Raw genomic sequence first — 22,971 nt, forward strand, 5'->3', positions numbered from 1 at the left:
TTCCAAATTAGGGACGTAAGCACTTTATACTGCACCTCAATACACATCTTATTTATAACACAATACACAATACATTAAAATAGTAAATACGATCCAATCAATATCAACTAGTACCCAAATTTGATGCATGGAAATATTGGGAATCCTCGTCCATTATTACATAACAAATATATATAGTCCGATAAGTAAGTATAGAGCCAAACAAATAAGATATTTCGAGTATTCCCAACTCCCAAGTCTCACTTCTTTGGTCGGATGACCACACCTTTGAAGACTAAACCTGTCTTCCAATTCTCTTTACTTTTACTCAAACTGAACTCGATAATTCCATCGTTTTTTGGTTCCACCATAAACTCACCCACCTGAATCTCAAACCACTGCGATCTTGGCTTTTTAAGCAAGCTTTCTTCATGTTCTTGTTTGTTTCCGTTTGGAAGGATGAGTGTGAAAGTGACGGGAGCATTCCACCCGTAACTATGTTCCTTAATCATCATCACAAATACAACTTCATAATTCATTCCTGCTGTTAAATTGGCTGTGTCAAATTTCGACTCCACTGCTAACCAACAAACCATTAGCAATTCCGCAACATCTATAAACACCTCACTGCATAAACAAAGGAATTATTTATTTATTTTTTGCATTTACCATTTCTGATCAATATAATTTAGAAAATAGCAATATATTCTATTTGGTTATTTATTTTTATTTTTTTTACATTGTACATTGATAAATAAATCTGTTCGACTCATGTGCATGTAAATATCACCTTGTTTCTTTAATGCTTGGCCAATCCCAATAACGTTTGTCACTACCCCATGAGACTGTAAAGTCCCTTGCAAAAACCATGAAGCAGTTGCCAAATGTTGCCTTGTCAATCCAATACTTCTATTTCAACCAAACAAAGCACATTACTATTTACAATAATTGATGAGGGCATTATTGTCATTTACCATAATACGAGTATGTCGTATTTACTATTTACATTACATATGATTCTACAGCAAAATATTAATGCTATCACCAAGTTTTGTCCTTGTGGTATTTACCTTATATGGATATGCTGCATAACTTTCATTTATCGTCCTTCAAACTACCTTTTGGTCACGGTTTTTGTACCTTGAAGCGGTTAAGAATCATGTATAATGACCATTTTACCCTCGGTATAGGCTATACCGTGTATGCCGAGGACATTTTTTTCATTTACCACCAAAAAACAGAAAACCAAACTTGTATACCATTTCCAAATAAGTGATATGACAAAAACATCAATTTACACTAGAAAGTAGATATTAATGGTAATTTATGCTAAGAAAAAAGGAATAGATTGAAGATTGAGATGGAAGGTAAGGTCTACCTTTCTATTTTGGTTAAAGAAGACACCAGCATAGAGGTCTTCCATTGGGGACTTATCTATAACAGCATCTGCATTCTTGAGAAGATCTTCCTCCCATTTTGATAGTCCCATTTTGATATTGAAATGGTAATTGATAAATTACTTCTTGGGAACCCCATTTTGTAAAGGAGTAATCAAGTTGGCCACTTAAGGAATTGGATTCAATTGATCACTCTAGAGGAATCTTATGCTTGGGCAATGTCATTGAATTAATGCTACTTATTCTCGTCAGGGATGTTTTTGTTTTTGGATTGGGTTTTTATTCTAAAGGTCCTTTTGTCTTGAATGTTTTTTGTCAGATTTTTTATTTATGTATCACAACATCCTTATAAAAGATGGTGTCTTCCCAACTTGATTAAAAAAAAAAAACATACTCACGACCCTAAAACCTACAAAAACTCGAATCTCTTATTTTCTTATATAAATAACTAGTATAAATTATGGCCTAAAATCAGTCGGTTGTGAAATCTTAAATAATAAGACAAAAGTAGTTAGGCATTAAGTTTACAGTAAAAAGTCTTGAAAAACACAAATGACACAAACTTAATTATGATACAAGCCATCTGATTTCATGAAGCATATGCCACATCAGCAGAAGAGGTGTCCATGTCATTCAATCCCAAGTCCTCGTTCTGTTCCCATGATCTCTCATATTCATCAACTGAATTTTTCAAACATTTTTATCAAAAACCAATTATATGCACAATAACATATCACAAATGTTGCAAAATCCATAGCAACCTACTTTATTTAAAATAATAACCATATTTCAATTCTTGTGAAAATGTTTATTAAGGAACAACGTCACAAACCAGTAACCAAAGAAATTGTTCCAAAAACAAAAAAAATTTAAAAACTTACAAGTTAACTGAAAGTCGTCTTTAATATCATCAGTTGTTGGTGCAATGTATGAGTTTGCCAGAGCATCGTCTAAGATCAGTGTCCAAGTTTCTTCTATATTCAGAAGCTAAACAAATTCAAAGATGGAATGATTAATACCTATAATGATAACAATAAGAGTAAATTACATTTTCGGTCACTAGTATAGCTAATTTTTGCAACTTTGGTCCTTATGACTTTTTTGGTCCTTGTTAGAATGAAAATGACTGTTTTTGGTCGCTGAATATAATTTTTGTAAAATATTGGACCAAAATTGCAAGAGAAAAGTTTTTGGGACCAAAGCTGAAAAAATTAGCTATACTCAGGGACCAAAAATGTAATTTACTGTAATGATAATTACATGATTCATAATTTCATACCTTGAGGAGTCTGGCTTTAAAGTCGAGCCATTTGCTTCTTCTATCCTCATCAAGACTATCTCCAAAAGTGAACCCGTGTACTCTCTCAAGACCTGTAATTATTTATAAATCATAATCACAAACAAGCTTATTTATTTTACCATATTTTGTCACCTTTATAATTGAAAAAAATTAAAATATTTTAAACATAGTATTAGCGTCATTTTTATGTCATTTTACATATTTCAACTAGTTTTATTACCAATGGTCTTTTTTTTCCAGCTAACAACTAGCTTTTTAGTTATCAACTAGTATCAGCACCTCAAGCTGACATTTTATCAAAATGATTAAAAAAAAAAAAAAAACTTACTTTCGTTGATTTTGGTGACTAAACCTTCGACAGTTGTCACAAGGCCTCCTAAAGTGCCACCTGCAAGCTCCAAATCAATCTCCGGGATTTTTACACTTGCAGTGTCGGACTAAAAACACACCAAACCATTTTGTTAAGAAAAACACGGGTTTTCCAAAAAATCTAAATTCAAAAAAAATATGCAATTGATTATTTATGTATATATGGATACCTTTATGACATCACGGCTTAAATCATTAACGTTTCTCACAATGAGTGTCACTTTCTTTCCTTTTGCAGGTATAGCACCACCTGCCTTCAGCTGCAAGAAACTAAGCAAATGAGAAAACTTGAAGAACAAGCAAAGAGGTGTACAAAAATAACTACAAACCTCAGAATTTCTATAGCCACAAGCATCACAAGTAGATGCCATCACAATCACTTCTTGGAAGTATGGAATCTCTTGTCAATAAGTCGAGCTAAACAAACCTTAAAAGGGACACATGCACAAAACAGCAATGTACTTTCCTTTTCTTTTTTTTTTTTTTTTTATTGTAGCCTTGTATTTACAATTTATTTACTGTAAAAAAATCTACCCATTATAGCAATATCATGATATGGCACATGTAATTTTTTTAAACAACAGGGATGCACCTTGTCAGATTTTCAAAAGTTGGACTAAAAGTGTAAACCTGACCAAACCACAGGGACCAAAACTGTAATTTACTCATATATATATATATATATATATATATATATATATATATATATATATATATATATATATATATATATATAAAGTTAAATACATTATACATATATTCTTTATCTAAAGAGCAAGTTACAAAAATGGTCCCCAAGTATTGTTGATTTTTGTCATTTTGCTCCTTATTTCAGGCAATCTTTTAATTCAGTCTGTTTTCTCTCGAGGGCAATTTGGTCTTTTCCATGGTAGATGATTAAATTACCTCTTCTGGTGCAGTATAGCGAAGAAGAGTTTCAGCAAATTCTGTAGTGTTACCCTGAGCAATAGCTCGCCTTCCAGCAACTGCTCCAACTGACCCAAGATATCCAAGTGATGATTCATCATTTTCATGTTCTCTTGTTTGTGATTGGTCAACAAGATATCCAAGTGAGGCTTGTTGATCATGAGTTCTCTCATAGAAATCAATAGTTAATGATGGATTCACAGATGGAGCATACCTGTTGCAAGAAATAGCATTCTACTTTCATTTATTTGTTTATTACTATAATTTATTTATTATAGCATACTACTTTACTATATATAATAAACAAATCAATAAAAGTATGCTGCTATTTTTCAGAACAAAAAAAAAACTTACGGGTTCTCTAATAAGCTGTTGCCAGCAGGATCATCTAATATGAAGGTAAAAGATGAATTCCCTGTTGCACATGATCTTAGTTTTAATATGAACTTGTCTATAGCTTCAGCAGTCTGAGGATCAACTTTCTGTAAAAAAAAAGTCCAAAATCACTGAAAATTAGCCAATTAGGTCGTTTCACAGTTACCAATTGAAACTATGTTGAAAGAGGGAATTGAATATGTACAATCAAGTGGCAAACCTTTCTTTCTTCTTGAAGTGCTTGTAATTCATCAGCAGATCGGACCAAAATTCCTTCAACCTGAAAGATATACACAATGCACTTCCAATCGATATCAATAGAAATAAGTTATTTCTATTTTCTGCCTAGGGTGTAATGGAAGACCTCACAAGTAGTCAAATAGTTGATGAACTAAAAGGAAGTTCAAATTTAGAAGATTCCAGAAGATTAATCCGAAGAGGAAAAGACGGAATTACCGTTGATAGAGATCCACGTTGTGACTCGGGAGGAATCTCAAAATCAAGTTGAGGTATCTACATATACACAGATAGAGGGAAGAAAGCACAATCAAATTGACAATTTGTTCCATAAATTAGGAATATCAGATTTTGATTAAAGTCGCATACCTTAATTGTGGCTGTTTCGGATTTCACTACTTGTCGATTAAGCATCTGCAATGAAAACTCCAGTCAAACAATGAAGTCAAATGAAAGACTAAATTACTGAAGTTGGAAGTACACAGATCATTCATGAGAAAACTATAACAGTATCACATAACAAATTGGAAGATCTTATTTTCTGCAAATTTAGTTCACTAGACAACAACCTTTTAATCACCTGATGAGAATTCCAAGCGATAGCAAGACCCTCGGGGTTGTATCTCACCAGCAAACTGCACCTCATTGTTCCTTCATAAGAACAAGAACATCACAATAAGACATTTAAGAGAGCCTCTTTCAACTAAAATATTGAAGAAAATCCATGAATTGCGATAAGTAAAATCAAAATCCACACACCTCTCGCCACAATGAGGACACTCGAAGGCTGACAATAAGATCTGCAAGGCGAGAAGACTTTGTTACAAACAAAATTCATGAAACATACAGCTAAAAGCTACATCATTAAATTGTGAAAGCAATTATAAGGCTACTTTTGGAGTAAATATGTGAATAAGCTGAATGCTTAGCTATAAGAAGCAGATAAAGATTACCTTCCTAAAATGTGGAATCAAAGTTAATAGAAATCTCGTTATCCCCTGTCACTCGATGCAATTGAAGTCTATATCAGCATCAAACAACTTCCACTGTAATCATCTTCATACATGTGTATTCGCATACAAACTTACATTTTCACCGCATCGCATACAGAGGCTCTCAACCTGGTACAATGGAGCGTCGTCATCATCGGTAGAAACAGCTTCAACAACAGACCTCACATCCATTACTGTTGAATCGTTTAATGTCTCCGTTAATAATCTTCTTTCGAGTTTGCTAATTGATGGAAGAAGTACACGGAAAAAAAAAAAAAGCGATTTTGTGGGAGCTATGAAATTTGAAAACAGTTGGGAAGGAACCTCTAGAACAGGCAGGAAGGTTGCAGAATGCTCCTTTTTAAACGAACTCGCAGTCATATTTCATCAACTTCACAAACAGGTCCTTTTCTTTTGAGTTTTGACAACGTAACAAAAAACTTAAGGAAATTGATTTTTTTTAGTAAATTACACGGATGGTCCCTGTGGTTTCGGTAATTTGCGTGTTTAGTCCATAACTTATTTTTAATTCGGATCACCTCTATAGTTTGGTTTTGTTACGCCGTTCGTCCCTACCCGGCTTAGAATGACTATTTTGCCCTTAATGATATATTTTAATTTTATTAGTTCTTATTTTATTATTTTAATTATTTTTAAATAAAGTAAATTATTAATATATTGTTGAAAGTGGAACCTACCGGTCCACCCCCACCTTAATCCTCTTCCCTTCCCGGCACCATCTCCGACCATAGATTCAATTCTCGGCACCAACTCCGGTCACCACTTCCATGAAATTACACTTTGTGTCCTTGCGAAGACGTTAGTGGAGCGTGTGTGGTTTACCGGCACACTAAATGGTTCTAAGCAAAGGTAGCAAAGGGTGACTCAATGTTTGTCATAGTTCGGTGGAGCGTGTGTAGTTTACCGGCACATCGAATAGGTGACTGTAACATGTGAGGGCACCATGTAAGTTTGCATGGTTATTCACACCCGCTTTGTGATCCTCGGCATCCCAGTCACAAACTAGAGGGGCATATCGAGATTTAAACATGCCATTGAAAGTTCAATGAATCTCAAAGGATCTAGGACTTTTCATAGATTTAAAACTTAAATTTCTTTTTCGTTTTTCATGGTGGAAATTAGTGTCGTCATTCACTTACCTTCAAATATTCTGCAATTAGGGTTACGGCATCCCTCTCCCGAGTTGTAGAATATTGTGTTGGGTCCTAGCCTTAGTATCTCATTTGAGTGATTTACTAAGGACTCAATCTATCAACTAACTTGAATTCGTTTTTCTCCCATTTTGTAGATGTCAAAGTTCGACAACTATGGTCTTCTCAAATCCCGTGGAACAAGCATTCCACATGAAGATGATATTCCACGATTCGATCGAGGAACAAGAGATCATACTTCACTTCCTCCTCCTCCTCCAATTATTCTCCCTAACCCACAAGTTCAAAGGCTTGAAAGGTTCCAGATCACTCAAGCCCTTTTGGCAAGTAAACATAAAGAAGGAAAGTCGGTGTGTGCACACTTCCTAGGGATGAAGTCACACATTGATAGGTTAAGAATGTTGGGATCCGTTGTCTGTGAAGAGATGGCTGTTGATTGGGTTCTTCAGTCACTTCCTAAATCATATAGTGAGTTCGTAAGAGAGTACTATATGATGAACTACGACGTGACCCTTATAGATCTCACCTATATGCTTATTGCTGCTGAATCAGCAATGATTTGGCGCAATAGAAAAGCAAAGTTGATTGGTGAATCTGCCTTCGAGACCTCTATGGATATTGACAATGGCAACGAAAGACATGCTATGATCGAAAAGTTTGATCACAAGAGAAAGACAATGTCTGAAGTAGTTCCATGTCATGTTCCAAAAGAGTCAATTTGCTTTTATTGCCAAGAGAAAGGGCATTGGAGACGAAGCTGCCCTATTTACCTAAGAGATCTAAGAGATGGGAGAGTCAAAACGTATGGCTTTGCTTTAGGTAAAATCCATTGACTAACTCTTTTAAGCTTCATTCTAGATTCTTAATACATAATGTGATAAGATTACAATTGATGTTTTGTAGGATCGAAGAAAAGAAAGGAAGCTTAAGGGAAGAAGTGAGCAGAATCTAACCGTGAAGGAATGGATTTCGATCGCGTTTCTCGAAGATTAGATTCTTGAGCTACTACTTAGAGTTAGAATTAGATTGCTAAGAAAGATGTATTAGCATAAGTTTTTCAATGAGTTGCATTGTAAGGACAAATTTTTCCCCAATAAAATAAATTTTGATTTTAAACTTTATTTATTTATCCTTACAATGGCGTGTATGAAAAATTGATGTTAAAATGTTTCTATTATTAGCAATAATGGATTTGGTTCTTATTATGTCATGGAAAGTCGAGAATTTACCAAATATGGAGAGTTTCTCATCGCCCAAGTTTCAATTGGACAGAAACTTGGAATCATGCATCTTGGTTGCACGATGAATGAGAAATTTCATATTTGGAAATTAGACTAATTCATTGACAAAGTGTCAAGTGAAGGTCTTGGAGATCGAATACACAAATTTGCGTGTTGATCAAGTCCACCATAAGAGTAACAAAGACATTCGTCATGATTTACTAAAGGTTTAGTAAATATGATTATGCTTATAAGATTAAGTGTAATTCTGAATTGATTGAAAATGTTTAAATCAATAGCAGAACGAATAAGAAGAATCAAGTAGGCGGAAAGATAAAAGTTTCTCCATTCTAAGAAGAAGGGAGAGTACCTTTTATGCTTTATGATAGGTCTTAATGATTAAGAACCATATCTCAATTGATCCTCTAAGTAAGCCTTAGTACAACTGTATGTTTGAGAAGAGGAATCAAAGATTGAAGAAATGGTCAAATCAAGAAGTCAATCATACTTCGTTCCAAAACAAGTCTTAGAGTTAAGATTGTGACAATGAGTGAAAAAGTATTAAGAAGGTTTAAAACATTCATTAAATGTGGCAAGTTGTGATGTCTTAGATAAGACAAAGACCAACTAGGACCAATTTATGAAGAGTTTTGATAAAAGCTACACTAACTCTTGAATATTTGTTTGTCAAGAAATGTTTTGACAAGAGAATCGTATATGTCAAGGAGTCAGTGGGAGTCTTAATAGTCTTGAAAAGTTTCAAGAACAAATCAAATAAACCTTATCGATCATCACTAGCACACGAGTTGAGGTTTACAACCTATCGTGAAGACATTATTTTGTTTATGTGCGAATCCAATCGAGTTAATTATGCATGTGAGTCCTATGAGTTCTCATTTGAATGCATAAAAGGCAAGGACCTTGATCAATGGAAAGTACATTGATAGGAAAAGGTGAGCTGCTTAACTACTTGGAAGACGTGGTGAGCAGTTGTGCTACCATAAGGCAAGAAATCAAGATTAAGAAAGTTCGATCCATATGAGTTTGAATTCGTCGTAAACTTTGGTTTTGACAAATTCACATGGATAGGAACAAATACATCGTTTAAATCTAAGTGTCATAAGATTTCCTCCTTCATGAAAATGATTGTGAGGAAATGCTTTCACTAAGAAAGATTTTAAGAAGATAGTGATTATAAAATTGCATTCTAGAATTCAATTATGGTTACGGTATCCCTTTCCATAATTTGAATTGTGAGGTTTGGCAATTAGTCTTAATTGTTTAGACACACATATGAACTATCGAAGGCAAAGGTGTATAAGTTCAAAAAAGCCTTGATAAAAGATTATCAAAGCACTAAGTATTAGAAACATGAACTTAAGAAATTCAATAAGTATTGTCTTTCTGGAAGTTGAGATGTTTATGAATACATGTCGAAGCTAGTGGGAGCATAAGTGTTATGTTTTACAATAATCATCATGATAGTGGGAGCATAAATGTTATGATTATATGATTATTAAAGCACGTATTGCAAAGTTGGCAATATTAATTATAGAAAACAAGAGTCATTCTTTGCAAAGTTGTAAGGATGGAATAGTTGTTTTGCTATAATTAAAGGAGAGAATATTATGCTTCATTTCAAATCTAAAGGATTAGGTTGTGGAATGTTAATAAATTTTAGTCAAGGGTACATAGTGTGTTCTTAAATTTTCGATTATGATTACGGCATTCCTCTTCACAATTCGATTTTTGAGAACATAGCAAATAAAACATTATGTGTCGTGTCCCATACGCTTCGGGTATAGGATCGGTTGCAAATGCTTTAATGTTTGACCATTCTAAAATTTTTTCAAATGTCTAGCGCATTTAGAGGGAAAAAGGACTAGAATCGGTTTTGACTAAAATAATTAAACAACTATCAAAGGACAATCCAAAGTTCGACGAGGATTGGTCGCTTGTGAGTAGTTGGAAGCATGGTATTGGATGGACCATATCGACATTATTATGAATAGAAAAGATTCTATTAAGAATGAGTTGTCATATGGAAATTATGGAAATCTTTCCATACCGGATGTACCATATTGACATCATTACGAATAGATAAGATTCTATTAAGAATGAGTTGTCATATGGAAAATATGGAAGCGTGTCCATATTGGGAATTGAATATTGAAAATCTATGTCTAGATTAGAAACTTTTATGCAAAAGGATGTTCAAAGGAATGTACTTTGAGTGAGAGGCATCATATCTAAGGAATTGTCTTGTAACAATCTCTGATAGAAGACTTTGTAATATCATTGGCAATAGTCTTTGTGACTTTGGTGCAGTGACATTACGAAAGGATAGTTGCATAGAATGTTAGAATCTAGCATATTGTATAGGTAGCAAGAATTTGATATTCTTTCACTTATGAAAAAGGATTTGGAGTTGTGAAATGAGAATGATTGGAAATGTGTTCAATGTGATCTATTTCACAAAGTAAGAACCATAGGTTAACATTGTGTGCATGCTAGGAGCATGGGACAAGTGTAATAATTCAAGTAAAAAGTTGATTACCCAAAACGACAAATAATGAGTAATCGATATGGTGATAAATAAAAGGTGTTTTATTTATACTCAAAGGTTTGAGGCCATATGGGATTAGTATTATTCTTGTGTTTCACATTTGCATGTTTTGACTTCCAGAATAATTGAGTTTATTAAGAATAATCGAATTATTCAAACGAGCCACAGTTGTTCATATGTTGGAAGTATATATGAATGAAGACTGTCGTGAATTGGTGTGTGGATTGTCTAAAGAGCATTAGACATAAGCAAATGTTTGCTGCAACGTTCATGAGTGCTTATGAATATGATTTGAGAATTGGATTAAACCCACGCTCACTTGGATCACTCCATGAATTGTATCACGGGTGATTGGTGAGACGATAACATCTTATATTCTTGAAACCGAGATGTGTGAGTTGTATCTTACGAATCGGTTGCACATTGATAATATGTAAACGCACTAGTAACTTGGTGTTATAAAACATATTGTTGTGTGTGATTCGGTGCGTGAGTGCAAGCGAGCATTGTATCAAAGTTTATCCATTCCTTTTATTCAAAGTAGGATAAAAGCGATATCTTTGGGCCCCTCGATGGTTTAGTAATGACAAACGTAAATGCTCGGCCGAGCTAGGGCTAATTTGATTTGTTCAATTAGTCTGTCGTCATAAATCAGAAATCGAGATATAGTAAAAAGAGAATGATTTGAAATCATGTCTCATATGATATCTAGAATGGAGGAATATATGATCCCTTATCTAAGGACACGCGTATTCGATATGATCAGAGTTGACAGCGGCTTTGGAAAGCTATGATTGCAGATCAGGATCTGAAGTCATACGCAGAATAGTTGTTAGACTTATCCAAGTGGGAGACTGTTGGATTAGTGTCTAAGTCCATAACTGTTTTGGTATGTACTTGACCCGATGGTGCATGGTCCTTTTGGGTTGCCTTCACCAAAGCAACTTGATTGGAGAAATAAATAGAGAGAGAGGTTATTATGATTTATTAATATGTTATAAGAATAATATATTAAAGGAGAAATCATATTTGTTTAATTAATATTGGTCAATAATTAATTAAGAATTAATTTTGTGATCAAGTGTAATTAATTAAACTAGAGGGGCTGAATTGTAATTATGTGATAGTTACAAAATAAGGTAAGGATTATCTTATATATAGGGTGAACGAATTTAAGGTGATAATGCCTTAGAATTCGACTAGGATAAGGGTTTCTAAGACTTATCTTATGGTTGCTTGGTGGGCAAGCAACTAGATAAGGATAAGGACTAAAACCCTAATCTTTACACCTATATAAACCCCCTAAGGCTCATGAATTCGTCTAACCCTTCCCAAGAAGTCCTAGGGACGAATTCTAACACCTCTTCTCTCTCTTTATACCTTCTCCATTTGCTCTTGGTGTTTGTAAGCCATTAGAGGAGTGACACTTGTGACTCTAAGCCTTCCAAAGTCAATTCAAGGAGGAATTGGGATTGTTATTACTACATAACAATCAAGGTAATATCTTAAACCTAATTATATGTTAATATTGATTTCCATATGCTAGAATTAGGGTTTATAGTCTTGGATTCAAAGCATGTACAATAGAGAAACCTAGATCCAAGCATTAGGGTTTGTATGAGCACATAGGATGTCTTATGACCAAAACCCATCACTTATCGTGTTCAAAGTGATGAAGATGATGATGCTCCTTTTACCAAAAATCATCTCAAGGAGCTGAATGTCAAACTTGATACTCTCATGGCCTCTTCTTCCTCTCACACTCCCAATTCTGAATCTGTTATTCAGAAAATGCTTGACTCCTTTGTCATAGCACATGAGGCTTCCATCTCTCGTGCCACAGCAGCCATTACCGCTTCCACCAAAGTGTGTACCGACGCGACCGAAAAAGTCGATAAACTAATTCAAGATGCTAACATTTTTCTTGAGTCCTTACAGGGAGCAGCTGCCTCAAATGCTTCTAAAGTGACCAACTCAATAACCAAGCTCGAAGAAGCATTTGCTGCTGAGAAGCAAAATTTTGTCACTCTTCCCCAAGATATTCTAAAGGACAATGCTGCTCTTCTTTCCTCTCTCAATGACCGTCTTACCAAGCTTCAAGATGACCTCACTATGGATAACTCATTGATGGATGACCTTGCTCGCAAGACCACTCAACTCAAGACCAAAAGTCTTCAACTTTCTCAGGCGAACAACGAGGTCAATCAACTTCGCTCTGAAAGGGCTGTTGTCAAGAGCTGTGTCTCCGACATTCACACTATTCTCTTAGGCGTTTTGGAGGCTCATGACCCTATTCTGACTATTTCTGTTAGACGCCATCTTGCTGACAAATTCCGTCCTGCACTTGGGATGTTGAGTCGCATTGAAGGTGTTTTCGAGGCGATGGTACCTCCAAAACAAGGAGGAGAAGGACTCAAATCATCGTCTCAACCTCCTTCTAAGTCTCAACCTCCTCCCACTTCCCAGCCAGAACAACAGAAGACTGAGCATGCTTCAGGTTTGGGTCTTAAGGGTAAATGCAAGGGTCCAATAGTGGATGACAACGATGGGGAAGAGGAAACAATCATTGATGCCTTGAAGCGAAAGGCAAGGGAAAGGGAAATCGATCTCAACGCCAAAATTGTGAAAGAAGCTGAAGAAAGAGAAAGGAGATTAAAGGAGGCTCGGGATCTCCTAGAAAGCAAGAAAACCCTCTTTCCCTTTTGGACGTTGGAAAAGCTGCTCAAAGAAGCCATTGACTCTCCTAGCACTCATTGGCTTGAGCCAGTAGTGTCTTTGGACTGTGAAAACACAAAGGGTTCACAATTTGACATGTCTATCACTCGAAAGTCGTTTGTGTTTCACTGCTTTCTTCCCGTCGCAGAAGTCCCACATCCAGACCCGAAGGTTGATCGTGATCTCATCGACTACTACTTAGAGTTCGCTTAACCGCAATATATCACTTGGAGCGCCCAGAAAATCATCACAGTTCGGGTCCTTAAGCCTCAAGAGCAGGAAAATTTATCAACGTCAAGTTCAAAGTCACAAGAGGTTCGGCTTTGTCTAAGCATACCTTCTCTCTTGCTGATCTACCCAATCTTAATCCTCATGATTGGATTGTCCTGCACAACATTTTACTCTCCAACCCAGTTGAGTATGAGCTAATTATTGATCATCTTAAAAGATTGTTAGTCTGCTACGTTCTGGAGGTAGCTAAGATGGATCAAGAGGTCGCTTCGGTTCTCAGAAAGAAGCCCACTGTTCTGTCAGTTGGTTCTGCAAGTGATGTCAACAAGATGAAGATGGGAAAGATTGATCTGGTCTTAAACTCTGTGATGTTCGCCAAACAGGATGGTAAGAATTGTATGTTCGCCTTAACTGATAAACATCTCTTCACTACTTCGTGCTTGGAGTAAGTTCTGGGGATTATTCACAAATGCAAGCAGAACAGTGAAAGCGACAAGAAGTACTTCACAGATATGATAAGATGGTATATCCACTTTCTCCATGCCCTTCTTGCTGTAATTCCTTGTTTGTTCAAATTGGTGAAGCGAACTTTTGCTAATCAACGAAAGTGAAGGTCTCGCCCCAATTGACGCAAAGGGGGAGATTGTTGGGATTATGATGTTGCATCTTGGGCTCGTTCCTATTAGCCCAGTCTTGTAGCCGGTTTTGGCCTGTCCAACCGTGCATTATTTTATTCTAGGGTTTTAGTATTTAAGGTGCATGCATGCATCCTTAGTAAGTAACACTTTAATTATTTTCTTATCAAAGTATTGTAAAACCTAGCTCGCCTCTACAGTGGAAGTTCTTTATCGAGCTCTGCTGAGGCGTGACTATATTTGAATCATAAGCTTCATATTGATTACGTATTGTGTTCTTAATCGTATTGTGATTGAATTGTTTGTTCTTTATCAATATACCTGTGAAAGATCTAAACGATCAAGAGATTAATTCTCTTTAGGGTGAAATAGAACCGAGCGTGAAATAGACCTGATATAGCCTTGAGCTGACATATATGTATGGTACGCGGTATTCTAGGGAACTCATTAAGCTTTGTGTCTACGGTTTGCAGTGTATGTTTCAGGTACTTCCAATTCGAATGGGAAGAGCTCGGGATGATCACATTGCACAACATGATTTTCCGCTTATTTAACTCTGATGTACTTTTGGGATGTTTATGGATACTTTCTAAATACTTTGTGGTTTGATAAACATGTTTGATTTAATATAAAAACAAAAAAAATTGTTTTTGGGTTTTGAGACGTTACAATTTCATTTTCATACCAAAAATTGTTAAAACCTTTAGGCCCTAAAAACGGATGTTACAATGCCCATCTGTGATTTTACAAGTCTTTAATGCATAAATCGTGCATTAAAAACATGTACAATTGCAGATGGGCAATGCTATATACGAGTTCATCACAACCATGTACAAGTTTTGATGTGTAAAGTACGAGTTTTTAAAGCATTAACTACTATGTTTTGTTAAAATGGTGATGTTGTAAACAATATCTAGTAAAATACAAACACAATAACTAGATATTTTCTAAGTAACAACATTATTAGATCGAAATCCATTTTCCGCCATAAGATAGAATTAATAGAGCTTGAAAATATGAAAATGAAGTTAGTTTTATTTTCTAAGGTGGCGTTTGGTTCATAGATTTTTTTTAAAGGAATGGAATCTGACAAATGAATTAGAATTTGAAGGAAAATGAATTGGAATCTGATATGTGTTTGCTTGACATGAAATGTAATCTGTTTTATGTTTGGTTTGTTGATTTGTCAAAGGAATTGGAAAAAAAATTATGTAATATGACCAAAATACCCTTTTAGTGATTTGGGGTTTGTATGTTTTATGTGCAACTTTATGAGCTCACTCAGCAGGGGCTGACATTTGTATCTTTTCTCTTTTGTGCCTTATGATTGGTGCAGACAGTTTAGAAGATTGGCCTTGGTGAGAGGGTTCTTATGGGTAGTAGATTCATATTAATGATACCACTCTTGGAGACGTTTTGATTCTTTACTTTAAAGTACTTTTGTTTACATTTTAAATGGATTGGAATTATGTTTGAATTTTTGAAGTAACGTTGTGGTTTTGAAAATATTTTGAATTAAAAACTAAGTCTTCCGATAACGTGTTTTGTTAAATAAATGTTTTAAAAAGAAAAAAAATTATGGTGAAAATCACGACGTTACAAACATTTTTTAAAATACAATGCTATATTTTTAGACATTTGTATAAAAATAAATTATTATGTATTCTACTTTCGATCATCCGTAATCACAAAATGAGGTCAGTCACAAGCAACAGAAAGTTTGATATTTTTTAAATAAGTCTCATTTTAGCATTATTAGGGCTGGCAATTCTCGACACGACCCACGATACGACCCGCGACATGACACGAAATAAATGGATTTTGGTTGAGTTTTTCAACCTGCCATCCCGTTTATTAAACGGGTCATATATGGATTTCTCAAAAAATAAACGGGTTGACCCGCCAACCCATTTATATTCTTAATAAAAGAATTATTTTATTTTTATGTATCAAGTATTAATATTTAATAAATATTATATAATATATACCACTGATTCATAGACCATTTGACTGTTTTGACATTTTGACTCGTGGTGGATGGTCTAAGGTCGTAAGTCTTAACCTATAAGGCTAAGTCTGTAACATGTTTCTATGAATGTTTTTTAATTTTCATTTGGATGTTTAAGACTTAAATTTCTAAAATTCGGACCCACGATCCCGCCAACCTGTGAACCCGTATAAATAAATGGGTTGGCGGGTCATATATGGTTTTATGTTCAAAACCCGCCAATCCGTGACCTCTATATTTAAATGAGACGTGTTTGAGTTGGCATATTTTAACCCGCCAACCCGCGACACACCAACCCGAACGCGACACGATTGCCTAGCCTAAGCATTATGCTTACACTTTCATATTAAACTTTTATTTTTAATAAACTCATATGATACACAGGTCCCACACTTAATACACGGATACCTAAACACTTTATACTGAACCTCAATACACATCTTATTTATAACACAATACACAATACATTATAATAGTAAATACGATCCAATCAATATCAACTAGTACCCAAATTGAAAGCATTGAAATATTCCTCATCCATTTATAACTTCATATAGAAATGGAAATTAAGCTTCATATCGTATCCCTGTTCAATGATCATTATAATTATAAAACCCATACCATTATTACATAACAAATATAGTCCGATAAGTAAGTATAGAGCCCAACAAATAAGATATTTCGCGTATTCCCAACTCCCAAGTCTCACTTTTTTGGTCGGATGACCACACCTTTGACGACTAAACCTCTCTTCCAACCCCCGGAATTAGTTTCTCCCAACATGAACTTGATAATTCCATCGTTTTTTGGTTCCACCATAAACTCTCCCACCTGAATCTCAAACCACTGCGATCTTGGCTTTTTAAGCAAGCTTTCTTCATGTTCTTGTTTGTTTCCGTTTGGCAGGTCGAGTCTAAAAGTGACTGGAGCACTCCACCCATCACTATCTTCTTTAAGCATCATCACAAATACAACTTCATAATTCATTCCTGCTGTTAAATTGGCTGTGTCAAATTTCGACTCCACCGATAACCGACTAACTTGTAGCAATTCCACAACATCTATAAACACGTCACTGCATAGACAAAGGAATTTTTTATTTATTTTTTGCATTTACCATTTCTGATCAATATAATTTAGAAAATAGCAATATATTTTAATCTATTTGGTTATTTATTTATATTTTTTTTCATTGTACATTGATAAATAAATCTGTTCGACTCATGTGCATGTAAATATCACCTTGTTTCTTTAATGCTTGGCCAATCCCAATAACGTTTGTCACTACCCCATTCGACTGAAAAGTCCCTTGCAAAAACCATGAAGCAGTTGCCAAATGTTGCCTTGTCAATCCAATACTTCTATTTCAACCAATAAAAGATGAGGGCATTATTGTCATTTACCATAATACGAGGATGTGGTATTTACAATTTACATTACATGATTCTACAATTTACCTACACAGCCTATAACAGAATATGAATGCTATCACCATTTATAAGAAAAAGCCTAAATAACAAGGTTTATCATTGTGGTATTTACCTTATATGAATATGTTGCATAACTTTCATTAATTGTCTTTATCGTCCTTCAAACTACCTTTTGGTCACGGTTTTTGTACCATGAAGCGTGGTTAAGTATCATGTATAATGACCATTTTACCCTCGGCTATACCATGTATGCCGAGGACATTTTTTTCATTTACCACCAAAAAACAGAAAACCAAACTTGTATACCATTTCCAAATAAGTGATATGACAAAAACATCAATTTACACTAGAAAGTAGATATTAATGGTAATTTATGCTAAGAAAAAAGGAATAGATTGAGATGGAAGGTAAGGTCTACCTTTCTATTTTGGTTAAAGAACACACCAGCATAGAGGTCTTCCATTGGGGACTTATCTATAACAGCATCTGCATTCTTGAGAAGATCTTCCTCCCATTTTGATAGTCCCATTTTGATATTGAAATGGTAATTGATAAATTACTTCTTGGGAACCCCATTTTGTAAAGGAGTAATTAAGTTGGACACTCAAGGAATTAGATTCAATTCATCACTCTAGAGCAATGTCATTGAATTAATGCTATTTATTCTGTTCAGGGATGTTTTTGTTTTTGGATTGGGTTTTATTCTAAAGGTCCTTTTGTCTTGAATGCTCTTTGTCAGATTTTTTATTTATGTATCACAACATCCTTATATAAAATGGTGTCTTCCCAACTTGATTTAAAAAAAAAAAAAAAAAAAAAAAAAAAAAAAAAAAAAAAAAAAAAAACCCCACGACCCTAAAGCCTACTAAAACTTGAATCTCTTATTTTCTTATACAAATAACTATGAAATATGTCCTAAAATCAGTCAGTTGTAAAATCTTAAATAATAAGACAAAAGTAGTTAGGCATTAAGTTTACAGTAAAAAGTCTTGAAAAACACAAATGACACAAACTTAATTATGATACAAGCCATCTGATTTCATGAAGCATATGCCACATCAGCAGAAGAAGTGTCCATGTCATTCAATCCCAACTCCTCGTTCTGTTCCCATGATCTCTCGTATTCATCAACTGAAATTTTCAAACATTTTTATCAAAAACCAATTATATGCGCAATAACATATCACAAATGTTGCAAAATCACTTTATTTAAAATAATAACCATATTTCAATTTTGTGAAAAATGGTGAAACATTAAACGAACAATACCACAAACCAGTAACCAATGAAATCATTTCAATAAACTTGCCATGTATCAACAAAAATAAATAGAAACTTTTGTAACAATTTACTATTTAGCAACATTGTTCCAAAAAAAGTTCATAATAATAAATAAATAACTTACAAATTAACTGAAAGTCATCTTTAATATCATCGGTTGTTGGTGCAATGAAAGAGTTTGCCAGGGCATCATCTAAGATCAGTGTCCAAGGTTCTTCTATATATTCAGAAGCTAAACAAATTCAAAGATGGAATGATTAATACCTATAATGATAACAATAAGAGTAAATTACATTTTCGGTCACTAGTATAGCTAATTTTTGCAACTTTGGTCCTTATGACTTTTTTGGTCCTTGTTAGAATGAAAATGACTGTTTTTGGTCGCTGAATATAATTTTTGTAAAATATTGGACCAAAATTGCAAGAGAAAAGTTTTTGGGACCAAAGCTGAAAAAATTAGCTATACTCAGCGACTAAAAATGTAATTTACTGTAATGATAATTACATGATTCATAATTTCATACCTTGAGGAGTCTGGCTTTGAAGTCGAGCCATTTGCTTCTTCTATCCTCATCCAGACTATCTCCAAAAGTGAACCCGTGTACTCTCTCAAGACCTGTAATTATTTATTATTTACAAATCATAATCACAAACAAGCTTATTTATAATTACAAAAAAGTAAAATATTTTAAACATAGTCTTAGGGTCATTTTTATATCATTTTACATATTTCAACTAGTTTTATTACCAATGGTCATTTTTTTCCAGCTAACAGCTAGCTTTTTAGTTATCAGCTAGTCTGTCAAACATAGCCTTAGCGTCTATTTGATCAGCACCTCAAGCTGACATTTTGTCAAATGATTAAAAAAAAAAAAACTTACCTTCGACAGTTGTCACAAGGCCTCCTAACGTGCCACCTGCAAGCTCCAAATCAATCTCCGGGATTTTTACACTTGCAGTGTCTGACTAAAACACACAAAACCAATTTGTTAAGAAAAACACGGGTTTTCCAAAGAAACTAAATTCAAAAAAAAATGTCATTGATTATTTATGTATATATGGATACCTTTATGACATCACGGCTTAAATCATTAACATTTCTCACAATCAGTGTCACTTTCTTTCCTTTTGCAGGTATAGCACCACCTGCCTTCAGCTGCAAGAAACTAAGCAAATGAGAAAACTTGAAGAACAAGCAAAGAGGTGTACAAAAATAACTACAAACCTCAGAATTTCTATAGCCACAAGCATCACAAGTAGATGCCATCACAATCACTTCTTGGAAGTATGGAATCTCTTGCCAAAAAGTCAAGCTAAACAAACCTTAAAAGGGACACATGCACAAAACAGCAATGCACTTTCCTTTTTTTTTTTTTTTTTTATTGTAGCCTTGTATTTGAAATTTATTTACTGTAAAAAAATCTACTCATTATAGCAATATCATGACATGGCACAAGTCACCAGCTTTTTAAGCCATGTCATTGCTGACGTGGCGAAAAAATTTATGAACTTAAAAAAAGGATACTTGTCACAAACATCCGAGTCTCACATCTAACAGCACAAGCACCACATGTTGATGGGAATGTCATCACCTGCTCAAAGAGGAAATTACAAAATGGCCCCTCAGTATTTTTCTTTTTTTGCCAGTTTGCTCCTTATTTTTCATAGTTTCCTAACAATTTAGGTCCCTTTTTCTGGCAATGTCTCAACAGGGCAATTTGGTCTTTTTTTTTACCAGTACCTCTTCTGGTGCAGTATAGCGAAAAAGAGTTTCAGCAAATTCTGCAGTGTTACCCTGAGCAATAGCTCGCCTACCAGCAACTGCTCCAACTGATCCGTGGGGTTGAGATGTTTGATTGTTTTTGTTTGATGATTCATCATTTTCATGTTCTCTTGTTTGTGATTGGTCAACAAGATATCCAAGTGAGGCTTGTTGATCATGAGTTCTCTCATAGAAATCAATAGTTAATGATGGATCCACAGATGGAGCATACCTGTTGCAAGAAATAGCATTCTACTTTCATTTATTTGTTTATTACTATAATTTATTAATAGCATACTACTTTATACTATATATAATAAACAAATCAATAAAATTCTGTTGCTATTTTTCAGAACAAAAAAAAAAACTTACGGGTTCTCTATAAAGCTGTTTTTTTTTTTTTTTTTGGAAGAGACTCTCTATAAAGCTGTTGCCAGCAGGATCATCTAATGTGAAGGTAAAAGATGAATTCCCTGTTGCACATGCTCTTAGTTTTAATATGAACTTGTCTATAGCTTCAGCAGTCTGAGGATCAACTTTCTGTAAAAAGAAGGTCCAAAATCACTGAAAATTAGGTTATCCCAACAGTTAACAATGGAAACTATGTTGAAAGAGGGCATTGAATATGTACAATCAACTGGAAAACCTTTCTTTCTTCTTGAAGTGCTTGTAATTCATCAGCAGATCGGACCAAAATTCCTTCAACCTGACAGATATACACAATGCACTTCCAATCGATGTCAGTAGAATTAAGTTATTTCTATTTTCTGCTTAGGTGTAATGGAAAACCTCACAAGTAGTCAAATAATTGATGAACTAAAAGGAAGTTCAAATTAAGAAGATTCCAGAAGTAAACTGAGATTAATCCGAAAGAGGAAAATAAGGAATTACCGTTGATAGAGATCCACGTTGTGACTCGGGAGGAATCTCAAAATCAAGTTGATGTATCTACATATACACAGATGTAGGGAAGAAAGCACAATCAAATTGACGATTTGTTCCATAATTAGGAAAATTGGATTTCGATTGGTGATAGTCGCATTGAGAGGATAAAGTCGCATACCTTAATTGTGGCTGTTTTCGGATTTCACTACTTGTCGATTAAGCATCTGCAATGAAAAATCCAGTCAGAAAAATGAAATATACAAATACTTTTATATGAAATTACGTAAGTTGGAAGCACAAAAATCTTATTTTAGTTCACTAGACAACAACCTTTTGATCACCTGATGAGAATTTCAAGCGATAGCAAGAACCTCGGGGTTGTATCTCACCGGCAAACTGCACCTCATTGTTCCTTCATACAAGAACATCATACAAGAACATCACAATAAGACATTTAAGAGAACCTCTTTCAACTAAACATTCACCAGCAAATTTAATGAAGAAAGATCTATGAATTGCAACAAGTTAAGTAAAATCAATATCCACACACCTCTCGCCACAATGAGGACACTCAAAGGCTGACAACAAGATCTGCAAGGCGCGAAGATTTGTTAAAAACAAAAATTCATGAAACATGCAGCTAACAGCTACAACATTAAATTGAGAAAGCAATTGAACGAAGAAGATAAAGATTACCTTTCTAAAGTGTGGAATCAAAGTTAATAGAAATCTCGTTATTCCCTGTCACTCAATGCAATTGAAGTCTATATCAGCATCAAAGAACTTCCACTGTGAACATCTTCATACATGTGTATTCGCATACAAACTTACATTTTCACCGCATCGCATACAGAGGCTCTCAACCTGGTACAATGGAGCGTCGTCATCATCGGTAGAAACAGCTTCAACAACAGACCTCACATCCATTACTGTTGAATCGTTTAGTGTCTTCGTTAAGAATCTTCTTTCGAGTTTGCTAATTGATGGAAGAAGTTCACAAAAAAAAAAAAAGAAAAAAAAAAGCGATTTTGTGGGAGCTATGAAATTTGAAAACAGTTGGGAAAGAACCTCTAGAACAGGCAGGAAGGTTGCAGAATGCTCCTTTTTAAACGAACTCGCCGTCATGGTTGTCAGACGTGGAGGGATGTTTCTTCACGTGTTCATGCCCTGCTGATTAGAGAGTGAGGTGTGCTCTGAACCTGCTGAGGCTCGGAGTGAAGGATTGGTGGAGATTGACCACGGGGTCATATTCAGATGCACAGCGGGCTGTGGTTTCTTGGGATCAGTTCCGGGACATGTTCAGTACTCGTTATGTTCCGCGGGTGGAGCGGGAAAGGTTCGTTCAGGAGTTTTTGGAGCTGAAGCAGGAGACGGAGTCGGTGATGGAGATCACCAGGATGTTCACTGAGAGGGCGATGTTTTGCTTGGAGTTTGCTTCGGAGCAGGCTCAGATGTCCCGATATCTGAGTATGCTCAAGAAGGATATCAGG

General features: G+C 34.9%; 2 protein-coding genes and 2 pseudogenes across 4 annotated transcripts; all 4 read right to left on the reverse strand.

Annotated features, from left to right (window-relative positions):
* Window positions 1-1,507, reverse strand: LOC145052728 (protein PHLOEM PROTEIN 2-LIKE A1-like). 2 transcript variants are annotated; one of them, XM_079000591.1, is made up of 3 exons: window positions 1,358-1,507; window positions 770-888; window positions 1-606 (listed from the first exon to the last, which is right to left on the reverse strand). In XM_079000591.1, the coding sequence occupies exons 1-3, from the start codon at window positions 1,466-1,468 to the stop codon at window positions 240-242; spliced, it is 597 nt and encodes a 198-aa protein (XP_078856717.1). In that variant the 5' UTR covers window positions 1,469-1,507; the 3' UTR covers window positions 1-239. The 2 variants fall into 2 exon arrangements, with proteins under 2 accessions (XP_078856717.1, XP_078856718.1); XM_079000592.1 differs by having other exon boundaries at window positions 770-885; window positions 1,358-1,498.
* Window positions 1,508-1,805: 298 nt separating this feature from the next.
* LOC145052730 (uncharacterized) lies at window positions 1,806-5,959 on the reverse strand (annotated as a pseudogene).
* Window positions 5,960-16,635: 10,676 nt separating this feature from the next.
* LOC145052731 (protein PHLOEM PROTEIN 2-LIKE A1-like) lies at window positions 16,636-18,107 on the reverse strand. 2 transcript variants are annotated; one of them, XM_079000594.1, is made up of 3 exons: window positions 17,972-18,107; window positions 17,366-17,481; window positions 16,636-17,198 (listed from the first exon to the last, which is right to left on the reverse strand). In XM_079000594.1, exons 1-3 carry the CDS (start codon window positions 18,080-18,082, stop codon window positions 16,829-16,831), a joined length of 597 nt encoding a protein of 198 aa, XP_078856720.1. In that variant the 5' UTR covers window positions 18,083-18,107; the 3' UTR covers window positions 16,636-16,828. The 2 variants fall into 2 exon arrangements, with proteins under 2 accessions (XP_078856720.1, XP_078856719.1); XM_079000593.1 differs by having other exon boundaries at window positions 17,366-17,484.
* Window positions 18,108-18,469: 362 nt separating this feature from the next.
* Window positions 18,470-22,562, reverse strand: LOC145052733 (zinc finger chaperone zpr1-like; annotated as a pseudogene).
* Window positions 22,563-22,971: the final 409 nt, after the last annotated feature.

This window comes from Lactuca serriola, chromosome 5 (genome assembly GCF_051521515.1).
Source record: "Lactuca serriola cultivar US96UC23 chromosome 5, Lser_US96UC23_V15, whole genome shotgun sequence".
In the NCBI taxonomy this organism is placed as follows: Eukaryota; Viridiplantae; Streptophyta; class Magnoliopsida; order Asterales; family Asteraceae; genus Lactuca; species Lactuca serriola.

Bases quoted from the DNA above. Each gene is read 5' to 3' on its own strand.
- LOC145052731 (XM_079000593.1), bottom strand. From the start codon at position 18,082: ATGGGACTATCAAAATGGGAGGAAGATCTTCTCAAGAATGCAGATGCT. The intron at 17,485-17,971 runs GTAGACCTTACC...TGGTTGAAATAG, and splicing joins TCTTTAACCAAAATAGAAAG to AAGTATTGGATTGACAAGGC. The intron at 17,199-17,365 runs GTGATATTTACA...TTGTCTATGCAG, and splicing joins CCAAGCATTAAAGAAACAAG to TGACGTGTTTATAGATGTTG.
- LOC145052728 (XM_079000591.1), bottom strand. From the start codon at position 1,468: ATGGGACTATCAAAATGGGAGGAAGATCTTCTCAAGAATGCAGATGCT. The intron at 889-1,357 runs GTAGACCTTACC...TGGTTGAAATAG, and splicing joins TCTTTAACCAAAATAGAAAG to AAGTATTGGATTGACAAGGC. The intron at 607-769 runs GTGATATTTACA...TTGTTTATGCAG, and splicing joins CCAAGCATTAAAGAAACAAG to TGAGGTGTTTATAGATGTTG.